Source organism: Ambystoma mexicanum, chromosome 3p, assembly GCF_040938575.1.
Source record: "Ambystoma mexicanum isolate Mex_15411 chromosome 3p, UKY_AmexF1_1, whole genome shotgun sequence".
Lineage (NCBI taxonomy): Eukaryota > Metazoa > Chordata > Amphibia > Caudata > Ambystomatidae > Ambystoma > Ambystoma mexicanum.
In genome coordinates this window covers 214300920-214314327 of record NC_090925.1, presented here as the reverse complement: position 1 = coordinate 214314327, position 13408 = coordinate 214300920, and the positions used below count along the sequence as shown (strand labels likewise).

Genomic DNA, 13408 nt, shown 5'->3' with positions numbered 1-13408 from the left:
AGGGAAACAGGGACAGAGACGCGACAATGAATGCAGCTGTAAACAAATGCTGTGCAGCAGTAATGATTCAGGGAGCAGAATAGAGTGGGCAAATCATGAATCTAGGACAACCAGGAAACTGGGGACAGAGACACGAAAATGAATGCAGCTGTAAAGAAATGCATTGCGACAGCAATGTCTCAGAGAGCAGAATATAGTGGGCAAACCATGAATCTAGGGCAACCAGGAAACTGGGGACAGAGGCGCGACAATTAATGCGCTGTAAATAAATGCAGTGCAACAGCAATGTCTCAGGGAGCAGAATAGAGTGGGCAAACCATGAATCTGGGTCTACCAGGAAACTGGGGACAGAGACGCGCCAATGAATGCAGCTGTAAACAAATGCAGTGTGACATCAATGACTCAGGGAGCAGAATAGAGTGGGCAAACCATGAATCTAGGGCAACCAGGGAAACAGGTACAGAGACGCGACAATGAATGCAGCTGTAAACAAATGCAGTGCCGCAGTAATGACTCTTCAGGGAGCAGAATAAAGTGGGCAAACCATGAATCTAGGACAACCAGGAAATTGGGGACAGAGACGCGACAATGAATGCAGCTGTAAAGAAATGCAGTGCGACAGCAATGTCTTAGGGAGCAGAACAGAGTGGGCAAACCATGAATCTAGGGCAACCTGGAAACTGGGGACAGAGACGCGACAATGAATGCAGCTATGAAGAAATGCAGTGTGACATGAATGACTCAGGGAGCAGAATAGAGTGGACAAACCATGAATCTGGGTCCACCAGGAAACTTGGGACAGAGACGCGCCAATCAATGCAGCTGTAAACAAATGCAGTGTGACATCAATGACTCAGGGAGCAGAATAGAGTGGGCAAACCATGAATTTAGGGCAACCAGGGAAACAGGGACAGAGACGCGACAATGAATGCAGCTGTAAACAAATGCAGTGCCGCAGTAATGATTCTTCAGGGAGCAGAATAGAGTGGGCAAACCATGAATCTAGGACAGCCAGGAAACTAGGGACAGAGACGCGAAAATGAATGCAGCTGTAAAGAAATGCAGTGCGACAGCAATGTCTCAGGGAGCAGAATAGAGTGGGCAAACCATGAATCTAGGGCAACCAGGAAACTTGGGACAGAGACGCGACAATGAATGCAGCTGTAAACAAATACAGTGTGACATCAATGACTCAGGGAGCAGAATAGAGTGGGCAAACCATGAATCTAGGGCAACCAGGGAAACAGGGACAGAGACGCGACAATGAATGCAACTGTAAAGAAATGCAGTGCCACAGCAATTTCTCAGGGAGCAGAATAGAGTGGGCAAACCATGATTCTGGGACGACCAAGAAACTGGGGACAGAGACGCCACAATGAATGCAGCTTTAAAGAAATGCAATGTGGCAGTAATGGCTCAGGGGGCCGAATAGAGTGGGCCAACCATGAATCTAGGGCAACCAGGGAAACAAGATAAAGGGGTGAGAATTACACCAAGATAACCAGGGAGCAAATACATTGAGGTTACAATGCAGTTTTCAGCCATTAATCTGGGTTAATCAGGAAGAAAATTAAAGAGGGGCAACAATTCATTTAGGACAAACCAGCATTGAAAAATATAGTCGGGCGACAACTGATATAGTTGTCAGCAATTAATCGAGGGCAATAAGGCAGCAGAATGCAGGGGTCAGCAATTAAGAATGCTGGCAAAAATTAGCCTACGGTCAGCCAGTGAGCAAAATACAGCAGTATCCCTCCTTTACTTTGCCTATAAACCTTCCCCTAGACTTACTGAGTCTACCTTCACTTGGCCAGACATTTACTTCTCCATGCCTTTACTTAGTCTGCTTCTTCACGGGCAGTGCATGTGGTTACAGCCAGCTCAAGGTTAGGGTTGGGTCAAGAGATGGCGGGGGGGGGTAGAATATGGGGTAAACAAGAAGAGGGGATAGAAGGGGTCTGCCCCTGTAAAGACAAAGTGAGTGCTAGGGTAAGTGAAAGCCAGGAGAAGTAAAGGTACGGAGCAGTGAATGTGGCTCAGAGAATGTATGGCGGCTGAAATGCTGGGGAAGTAAAGACACACTCAGCGAGGTGACAATGTAGGGAAAAGTGGCTGCCAGTGCAGTGCAGAGACTATTAATCTAGGACAAACCAGGGAGGAAAGGCAGTGGATCGACAATTATTACAGTGAGTTGGCAGCAATTCATCTAAAGTAACTTGGGAGCAAAATACAGGAAGGGCGAGAACTAACTTAGGGCAAGCAGTGAACAAAATCACAGGGGCGGTGTAGGGGGGCATTGACAGCTAATAAAGAAACAACCCGAGAGCAAATGCAGTGGGGCGACAACTAATACAAGTGGAAACACTTCAACTGAGGCAACCAGGGAGCAAATTACAGCCGGGCCACAGCGATGCTATGGTAACACAGGAGCAGTGTTACAGTGGGGTGACAATACAGCTTGAAATAAATAATCTAGGCCAACAAAGAACACAATACCCTCTGGGTCACTGTAAATAGAGTTGGCAACACTTAATCCGGGCAAGCAGGCAGCACACGTAGGTAGCCAGGGAAGAACATTACAGTGGTCTAACAATGCATGTGGCACACATTAAACTAGAGTAGCCAGTGAGTATAACACAGAGGGATGACACCTTCTATAGAGTCAGCAGGAAGCAACATGCAGTGGACAACAATTAATAGACCTGGCGGCAATTACACTAGGGCAACCACGAGCCAAATACAGTGGCGATAATGAATACAGATGGAAATAATTGATCTAATGCAAACAGCAATAAGATACAGTGTGGGGTGACCACTAACATTGGTGAAAATAATTATCATGGGGTAACCAGGGACGAGGATGCAGTAGGGCAACACTTTGCAAACACAAGAGAGCAAATTCACAGATGTGCGACAAGTAATGCACTTGGGAATAGTTAATCTAGGGCAACCAGGGAGTAAAATGCAGTTTAGCGACAACTCGTCAGTAACAGGGCATCAAATGCAGTTGAGCGACAATTAATAGAATTGGCAAGAAATATCTCGGTGAACCAGTGTCCAAATGCAGAGGACCATTGCCATCCATTACCCGATTGGGGCTTGATCTGCTGGGCCAGAATCGAGGTCAGGCGCAGGCCGGCGGCGACATGGCGAAAAGACGTCACCCTTGCCCTGGCTCTTCACCGATTGACCTGGCAGACAGCCCGTGAGAACTCACATTTGTGGGGGTTCCAGGTCATGTAACCCAGCAATCCTCTAACCAGCAAGGCAGGCTGTCGGGAACAAATGCACGGATAGGACAGGGGCCTAGGGAGGCGAGGGAGCGACCCAAGATGGCACGGGTTATGCCTACAATGACTGTCCATGGGGCATGTAGTCTAGGCGGACAATGACATCTACCTCAATCATGTCCCCTTTCCACCCTTCGTGCAGGTGGTACTCTCATCTCTAGATGCTTTTCAAAGTTTGCGCTGTTGTTGCATGCAACACAGCTTCCCACTCGTACTTGCAATTCACTCTTCATTGCTGGTCACATGTACCTTTCCCTTGGGGGCGTATAGGAAGTGTCATCTATAGGTGATCTTTGTACACTACAGCTGTGCGTCCCTCCCAGGAGCTTTGGTAATATAAATACCACTTTTTGGTATGAAGGGCTAACTCAACTTGCTGTCCAGTGGGCCATCCTCGCCTAGTGGTGCTGCTTACCTTATTTTTGTAAAGAGCATTTGCTTGCAAATATTGTGCCCATTGCTCCTTTGCAAGGTCTTCTGTAAAATAAGTGGCATCATTGACACCGTTAACTGGATATTCTTCTTGTCTTCCAGTCAAGTGGGGTCAGTGTTGGTCATCGGAAGTTGAGAGAGGCAATACAACTCTTGGTTGCTCCATCTTTCTATGTGCTCAGCGTCCAAGGAAATATCCACCAATTTTTGCTTCTGGCCTCGTTAGACAATCTTTTAACTGGTTCACTGCCCCGCTATTAACAAGTGAGTGGTCTGTGTGGATAGTCTTCATCGCAACAGAAGTTCGATAGTGCTCTGAGCCGCATGCCAGTATGTCATGGTCTGTGACCGAATAGTTGGCTTCAGTGTCAATCTCCAATATTGGTATGAATGCATTCACAAATTCGGGGTTTGCAAATCCTTTGCATGAGAACAGCCTCCCAGGCATAAGCCCTGGCATCCACCGTGAACATGAGTGCATTTGGAAGGTTTGAGACTGGGCAGAACCAATATATCGCTCTTGATTTGCTGAAAAGCCCCCTCACAAATGACCATTTCACTCTAACTAGCTCCCTTTTTCAAAAGGGCAAAAGAAGGGTACATCTTTCTCGAGAAGTCCTGGACAAACTTAATATAATATTCCCCCATTTCCATGCAGGAGCACAGCTGGTCCTTGCAAGTGGGTTAAGGCGCATTACGAATGTCTGAGACCTGGCTTAGTTGTCGTGTATGCCTTTCTCCAAAATAGTTTACCCCAGATTTCCACAGTGCATTGCTGGGAGCAGCATTGTTCGCACTGCAGTTTAAGGTCAGTAGAGGGTATTCCGCAAAGCACCTTAGTGATAATGTAGCTTATACTAAACTTACCTCCATACACAGGAATTGCATGATACTATGAAGGCAACGCAGTCATTTGCTGAAATACTGGATTCCAAACCACCAACTAAAATGTAACTTTCTGATTCACGAATTTTCAGATTCACAAAGCCATAAGGTGTTTAGATGCAGAGTGAAGTGAATTCTTATTGTACACAATCCTCAAACCACATTTGGAGCGATAGATAGGTAGTTATAAAATGAGAACAGTAATGTTTGGAAGTGGATGCTGCGTAGGTCCACACAAAGACGTAGATGTTTGCCTTCAAAATTATTTATGAGAACAATAGGCAGCAGCCGTTCCATGATTCCTGCCATCTCAATCACCCTACCTGTACCCTCCAATAGAGTTTGAAGCTCCGCTCTGGCGATCGGTGGAATAAGCACACGCTGTATTGAACAGGGCTAGCATATTTCTTCAGCTGTCTCCTGTGCACAAACCTGCACATCGAGCCGGCTGACTTCTTTAAGACACTACCATGTTTTCAATATTTCAGTACATGTGGGTTCTTGTAGCACCATGACTGGGTCCGCTGAATGCATCCAGTTTAATTTGCAGGGTTTGCTGATATTGCCATCTGAATATTGAGGGTCCTCTCTTGGCCACATCGAGTTTTCCTACTGCCACACTCCCTTTGAATACCATTTTACACCTTCTCTACCCCAGCAGGTGTATATTTTAAAATGCAAACGCTCCTACACATCTGTCGAGGTTTTAGGGACATCTTGAACTTCTGCTACATAGTACTTCACATAGTTTCTGAAATGATGGTGTATTTGGAGATAAAGTAAACTTTGGTTTGACTCCAGCTGGGGCGGGGATCTGCAACCTGCGGCTCTCCAGATGTTCTAGAATTCGACTCCCATGATCCATTACCATTGACGATGCTGGTTAGAGCTGATGGGAGTAACAGTTCAAAACATCTGGAGGGACAAAGGTTGTAGATTCCTGATATAGGGCAATGTTGCGGAATGTATTTTTTGTACTTGTCTATGCAATTCACCAAGTTTAGCACCAATTGGTGTGATTTCTCTGACAACTCTTCCGTCTTCTTCGCATTCTACTAGGACAATCTTCCTTGCGTCAGTGCTCATGTAGATTATGACAAATGTGCCTCTTTTCGTACAAAGTGCAGACTCTTTGTCTTTAACCGGCAGTCCCTACCAGTAGCAATAGGGAATGCCTACCACGCCTGCAGCATACTCTACCCATGTCTGGACATGAGCCTGCACCGTCCGACCCTGTGCAGAATTCCTGCCCGCCTGTTGGTCCCGCATTACTCTTAGTTTGCCTTGTGGAAGGCGAAGGCTTAAACACGATCACCTAATCCACCATGCATGTGCTGACCAGTGGTCAAGCCCTGGTTCGATTCTTTGGAAGTTTGTAGTCTGGTGTAAAAATTGTGACGTTCCAACACAATGTTCCATACTCATAAAATCTGCGATCTATTCTTGTGCGAAGTCCTAGGTATGCGTCATGTACAGAGGTGCCCCATGGGGTCCTTTACCTCCAGTGTTAGCAGATCCAAGGCCCCCTTCTCTGTGCCAGAGGGATTTGATTGCCACATAATGCTTCAGTGTCATTTTCAAAGGTGAGCCGCTATTGGGGCCATGTAGTTGGAGAGTGTGCATGCAGGAGATAATTGGCGCAGTGGAGCCAAGTTATGCCGACCAAGCCTGATTTGCATATGGTCTTTCCCCTTTTGTAATGGCTTGGTAAGTGAAGAACGATGGTCTGGATGGTTGCCCAGAGCAAGCCCAGAGGTTAAGTTTATTTCTAAACTTTTCAGTCATCACCACTTTTGTTTTGCTATAATCACCCTGATTGGGACGGGTATGCACAGACGTGGGTCCCGTGCCTGCTGGGCCTAGAGATCTAAGCTACTCCTCACTGATGAGGCCCAACGAGTTAAAACATGTATGGCGACGCTTGTGGTCTCGTGCAGAAGGGATGTGACCAAGTGGTTTGAGCTGAACTGCCCCTTTTGTGGTTGGACCAAGCCTGATTTGCATATGGTCTTTCCCCTTTTGTAATGGCTTGGTAGGTGATAATTGATGGTCTGAAGTGTTGCCCAGAGCAATGCCAGAGGTTAAGACTACTTCTAAACTTTCCAGCCATCACCTCTTTTGTTTTGCCAAGTTGTGCCCTGACATCCAGAAGGTGATGCACAGAACCTTTCTAGTGCAGTCCTCGCGACCACTATGGTATGCCTTTTCGTGGGCAACAGGGGCAGTCAATGCAGTGGAATAAAAGAAGCAGGTGCTACAGAATGTCCTTAACTCATACAACAAATATACAAGGCACCCACCCGACAGGCAGCATGGAGCAGTGTTTCAATAATGCTCTGGGCTCGCTCTTTCTCTACCAGTCTCCCCTCCCCGCCCCGCCACCGGACAGTACCTAGTGCATTTCTTCATCAGTGTGTAAGGAGGCTCGGCCCAGCATAACACGCACGGGGCAGGACGCAGCATGGAAACAGCACAGGGGATAGGAGATTGTCGAGGAAGGGGAGGCATTACACTTGCATAATGGCACATAGCTTGAGCATAAACTCATAACAGCACATAGCATGAGCTTGCGCTACAGCACAACGCATAAGATCTCATAGCAGCACGAGGGGTCAAGTCCTAAAAAATAAAGTGTGGGGTCTCATTAACATACCAATTGAATGTGGCGTCACCAGAAATGAGCATATCAAGGTGCCTTCTGAAAAAGTGTGGGGGACTTAGTTCGCCCGCGTGTACCCTTGACTTGAGCCCTTACCAGCACGTTGCAAGAAGTCAATGACACGCAGCTGAAGCTCACAAACACCATATAACCATCCTCACTCCACAGCCTTGGGATTACCCACATCTCTCGACTGCACCAGGAATTGTTAAACACCAGTGGAAATCTCACCAATCAGGACAAGCCACCAGTAATCCTGCTACATTTACAATACATTTATAGTGGCCTAATGATCCCAATAAATAAAACAGCCAGAAAGCAATATCCAAATGCCTAACTTTCTGGAACATTCTACCTCTGTGCCCAGCAACAGATACATTATTTCCACCGCGTCCAAAATGTAATGCAACAGTGACATATAGTGGGGTTGCCAGTGAATTCGTCGAAAAAAATTGGTCGACCAGACAAATGGTCGAATCAAATTGGTCGAAAACCATTTCGTCGAATTTTTTTTTTTTCTATTTTAACCTTTTTTTTTTTTTTTTTGGGGGGGCCCCCCCCAACCCCCTTTTTTTCTCTAAAAACCCATTTTTTAACAAAACGAAAACCCAAAAATAAATATATAAATAAAAAATTTTTTCCGACGAAATGGTTTTCGACCAAATTGCGTCGACCAAATTGCAGTCGACCAGTTTTTTTTCGACGAGTTGACTGGACACCATATAGTGGCCATCGGAAAAATAGCACCCAGGATACATAGATGCAATTTCAAAAGCAATTCGCACATTGTACATTTACTGACACGTGTGTGAAGACTAGGGAGGAAACACTCCAAGATGTAAAGGTCACATAAGTGGCGCATTTGAGCCAATTCAAGCCTGAGCCTCAGTGCTTCAATAGCCCTTCCGGATTGGGGTGTATTAGCTTGGCCATGTGTGGGTCTCTCACAGGGTAGGGTTAACCTCACGTGGTCTGATGGCCGTGTTAGCTCTAGCAGAGAGAGTAATGTCTGGGTAGCAGCGCTGCCACAGCACAGGGCACTGAGATACATTGGCAGAGGTGGGTGCTGCAGGTCAGGACTGGGGTGCACCGGCAGGGCTGGAAATATATTTGAACATATTGCACCCCCTGAGACTATTTCCTCTCCGTTCCTTCATGTGCCCATACCCCCACTCCCCCCTGCCTCTCTCCCCTTAGTTACCTCCTCCCATGCCTTTGTTTTCCCTGACTGCTCGCTTCTCTCCATATTCACGCCTTATTTTCCTCCCCCACTTCTTTCACAGTGTAAATGGAATTCACAGACCTGTCTAGTTTCCATCTTTAGAATGTCGCTGTCGCATTTTAATGCATTCTGAAAATGAGATGTACGCATAATGACTCTCCTGTCCCAAATCTCCCCCCTCGCCTTTCCTGCGCTCCTGCTATCTCCCTCCCTCCACCTCACACATCTCATCTCACTCTCTCATCTGCATTTCATTTTCTATTCACCTCAATACGCACCCTCTACCCCCTTTCTTCTACTCCTTCAATTGTAAACCCGGTCTCTCTTCCTCCCCCCCTTCTTTCTTTCCTTCACCATAGCAGGGGGTGCTACAGGTGAGCATCGAGGTGCATTGGCAGAGCTGTGCATGTAGGTCCTAGCGTGTTAATGAGTTTACTGTAGCTCATGGTTGAGGTGCACTGAACGAGCTGTGTGCGTGGGCCTCTGTCCCTGGACTCGCATACCAGGGATTGATTGATTTATTGATATTTTATTTCTATCGCGCTCGTACACAAGCGTTTCAGAGCGCGACAAGGCAAGGGAGGGGAGCAGGGGAGAACAAAACAGCGATCTTACTAGGCCCAGTGACATTGAGAACGCGCAAGTGCATGGGAGAGGGGGGAGGGGAAAGGTTCATGGAAGGGGGAGAGGTGGAAAGTGCGAAGCAGAGGAGAAACAGATAAATAACAATAAATAAATAATAAAGGCAACAAACAGTGGTAATGCAGCCAGCAATTTGCAAGTGCTAGGTCTAAGGCAGCAGACAGGATAGGTCCGATAAGTGCAGGAAGAAAAAGGTGGGGCTGTATGGGACAGATACAGACCCCAGTGCAAGGGGTGGCCCGGAGGCAGTGCAGGAGGGTGACAGGATGAGCAGGTACCTGGGCCCAAAAGACAGAGGGTGGCCAGGGGCACGGTGCCAAGAGAGAACAGATCAGCAGGGGAGAGGGGGAGCAAAGGCAGAAGAAAAGAGGAAGGTCTTGAGGTGCTTCCGGAACCGGAGATGGTTCTCCTCAAGTTTTAGAGTGGCAGGGAGGCTGTTCCAGAGGGAGGCCCCAGCCGAAGACGGAGATCTACCCCCAGCTCGTTTCTTAGAAAAACGACTGACCCTGAGTGAGTTGGAGGTAGAGGAGCGAAGAGCTCGAGAGGGGAGGTATTTGCAGAGGGATAGCTGAATGTATTTTGGACCCAGATCCCAGAAAGCCTTGTGGACAATGCAGAGGGTTTAGAATTTAATCCTTGCATCCACTGGGAGCCAGTGGAGAGATTTCAGAGCTGGAGAGATACGATCCCAGGGCTTGAGGCCAAGGACAAGTCTCGGAGTCCTGTTCTGGATTAGTTGCAGAGGGCGGAGAGTAGAGGCAGGTATATTTAGATTTAGAAAGAGGCTGTTACAATAGTCCAAGCTAGAGAGAATCAGAGCTTGAGATACCATGAGCTTCTGGGGGAAGGAGAAGAAAGGCAGAGTACCTCTGAGGAGGTGCAGTCCGCAATTTGACTTTTTAGAGGCCTCAGAGTGGGCGGAGAAGGAAAGGATGGAGTCAAAGATGACCCTGAGGTTCTTAGCCTTGCAGGTGGGGGTAGGAGGAGGGCCAAGGGAGGCCGGCCAGAGAGTGAGGGGAAAGGATTGTGAAGGTGTGCCGATGAGGAGGATCTCCGTCTTGCTGGCATTCAGACAAAGATCATTGGCGGCACACCAATCTTGAATGGCAGGTAGGCAATCAGAGATGAGAGAGGGAGAGGAGGTGGCAGAGGGCAGCTTGAAAATGAGTTGAGTGTCGTCAGCGTAGCAGTGGAAATTTGAGCAGAAAATGGCAATGCAGTGGGCGAGAGTTGCCAGGTATTGGTTGAAAAGCCAGGGCGAGAGGCAAGTCTGTATTGAGGTGCACTGGCAGCGGTGTGTATAGGCCCTTGTACTGGAATAGTTGGGGTGCATTGGGTCAGGATTAAGGTGCACTGACTGAGCTGTGCTTGCGTCTGAGAACAGGGATTGGGGAATGATATGATATGATAGGTTATTTATAACGCGCTTAATACCCAGAGGTTTCTAAGTGTGGACCCGGGGATCGAACCTGTGTTGCTTCGTGTCGTCTTACTTCCAAGGCGAGCATGTTGCCCCTGAGCTATCCTCCCGAGATAATGCAGGGCAGGCGTATCAGCAAGCTATGTGTGGGGGTTTTAGTAAGACCTGGGAGAGACAGGGAATTCATAGGAAGGGCGGAGTCGGGGCCGAGCCTGGGGGTCTGGCCTGGCTTTTAGGGCCAAATAGGAGGCGAAGTCAGGGAAATGGCTGTGTGAAATGGGGGAGGGGCCTGTGTCACGGGTTTGGGGGCAAGAAAAGGGGCTAACGCAGTTGGGGGCAAGAAAAGGGGTCGTGGGGCAACAAAGGGGGCTAAAAGCAAGAAAGGGGCTAAACAGGACTGGGGCAACAAAAGGGAGTTGCGGTGTTGGCGGCAAAAAAAAGGGGCTAAAGGGGGCAGGCTAAAAGGGTTAAGGGGCAACAAAGGGGGCTAAAAGAGACTGGGGGGTCAAGAAAAGGGGCAACACAGGCCTGGGCAGCTAAAACGGGTAAGGTGCAATAAAAGGGGCTAAATAGGATTTGCGGTCAAGAAAAGGGGCAAAATGGGTCCTGGGCAGCTAAAGGAGTTGGGGCCACAAAAGGGGATAAAGGGTACTGGGAGGAGAAGAAAAGGAGCTAGTGGGCAACAAAGGGACTAACTTTCCTTTTCGAATTCGCTGCTACCTCTGTTTCACAGCAACACCAGGAAGTGTTGCAGTCCTGCCCCAGTCAATCATGAGTGGCTGGGGCGGGACAAAGAAAAACAAGCTCCTGGTGTGCCAGCAGCACTTACAGGAGCTTGTCTGCCTGACTTGCCATCCCGGCCTCCTGACTTCCTGTCCTGTTTCTGCCAGACAATGAGGCTGGGGAGGGGCTAGCATCCAGGCAACTGGGACCGGAAGATAGGCAGAGGCCTTCCTGTAAGTGCTTTCGGCACTCCAGGAGCATGTCTATTTTTTTTTTTTTAAACTGAGGACTGGGTGGGCACCTAGTGGGTGGGCCCCTGCTTTGGACCCCCGAGAGGGGGTCAGGCCAGAGCCCTAGGTAGCTCACCCAGCTTTAGATTTAGTGTGTGAACAGCAGCGGATGCAGCCGGTCAGGATTATGCGGCAATGGCTGAGCCGATTGGGGGACTCGATACTGGCACAAAGGGGTGAGAGGGGATAGTGCCAATCACGACTGTGGCTCCATATCTGATGTGTGTGAGTCCCAGCAGTGAAATAGTGACGTCCACAGCAGGCCAGGGGTTAGGTACATTGGCATCGTAGTGGGTGATGCCCAGTCTTGGAATGTTAGCGGTGCAGTGTGTCAGGATGTGTTCATGTGCATTGGCAGAACCCTCTGTGATTCCAACGCCTGGACTAGCTGGGTGCTGAAGGGCCAACATGAGCTGTGTTTAGATCTCAGTACTGGATTAACCGAGGGTGATGGCCAGGGTTGAGTTGCACTGGCCGAGCGGCAGGGTTGATGGCCAGGGTTGATTTACATTTGCAGAGAGGCATGGTTGATGGCCAGGGTTGGGTTACATTTGCAGAGAAGCAGGGTTGATGGCCAGAGTTGTTTTACATTTGCAGAGAGGCAGGGTTGATGGCCAGGGTTGGGTTACATTTGCAGAGAAGCAGGGTTGATGGCCAGGGTTGAGTTGCACTGGCCGAGCGGCAGGGTTGATGGCCAGGGTTGATTTACATTTGCAGAGAGGCAGGGTTGATGGCCAGGGTTGGGTTACATTTGCAGAGAAGCAGGGTTGATGGCCAGGGTTTAGTTGCATTGGCGGAGCGGCAGGGTGATGGTCAGGGTTGAGTTGCACTGGCCGAGCTGGGGAGTTGATGGCCAGGGTTGAGTTGCACTGGCCGAACGAGGGGGGTTGATGGCCAGGGTTGAGTTACATTTGCAGAGAGGCAGGGTTGATGGCCAGAGTTGAGTTGCATTGGCGGAGAGGCAGGGTGATGGTCAGGGTTGAGTTGCACTGGCCCAGCTGGGGAGTTGATGGCCAGGGTTGAGTTGCACTGGCTGAGCTGGGGAGTTGATGGCCAGGGTTGAGTTGCACTGGCCGAGCGGGGGAGTTGATGGCAAGGGTTGAGTTGCACTGACCGACAGGGGGGGGGGGGTTAATGGCCAGGGTTGAGTTGCACTGGCAGCGCTATGTGTGTTGTGGGCAGAGAGTAGGGCGTTTGGTGCTATTTCTCTTTGTTTTTTTCTTGCTGTCGCTGTCTTTCTTCCCTGTCTATTTCAATTCACATTATATTCAATAGATTTCTAAATATTATATCACTACTGCCCTCATTAAATTGACAACACTGATCCCAAGGAAATCTCCTTGCAGATGTTCTTAAGCCTCAATAACCAATTTGGGTTTGGTGAAGTGTAGTGGCGCTGCCTTTGATATTGTGGAAAGCATTTACACACTGGGCTGTACTGGAGTTGTGCTTTCTTGCAGCCTAAAGACTACTGCAGCAATGGCCACTTTTTCTGGTGGTCTATATGGTCTTCAGCAGGGCGCGGCGGAGAAGGAGCGCAAGTACCGTCTGCAGGTCCATTATAACAGCAAAGGACAAAGTAAAACGTTGCATTTAATTTCAATTTACAGCAACAAGTGTACTTACCTACTAATCCTGCCCTCCCCATAGCCGTACCAGAGGTGGTAGTGAGGCTATACTACTACCAACAGTACAACCACTACTACAAGCAGTATCAGCACTACTAACAGCAGACGTAATATTACTCCTACTAGTAGTAGCAGTCCCTTTAGTAACAATAGTACTACTAACCTTCATGTTAGTACTGCTGGTGCTACTACATACTAGTATAGTCATGGTACCACC

At 48.5% G+C, this 13408-nt stretch overlaps 1 protein-coding gene across 4 annotated transcripts in view; it reads left to right on the top strand.

Moving 5' to 3' along the window:
- IFFO1 (intermediate filament family orphan 1) overlaps positions 1–13408 on the top strand; it is a 264382-nt gene that overhangs the window by 150136 nt on the left and 100838 nt on the right. Inside the window, exon 5 of one of the 4 annotated variants that reach the window (XM_069650678.1) lies at positions 8848–8862. The exons of the other annotated variants lie outside the window; for them this stretch is intronic. Coding sequence (XP_069506779.1) covers positions 8848–8862 — 15 coding nt within the window. The remainder of the gene's footprint in view (positions 1–8847; positions 8863–13408) is intronic. 4 annotated transcript variants of the gene reach the window in all.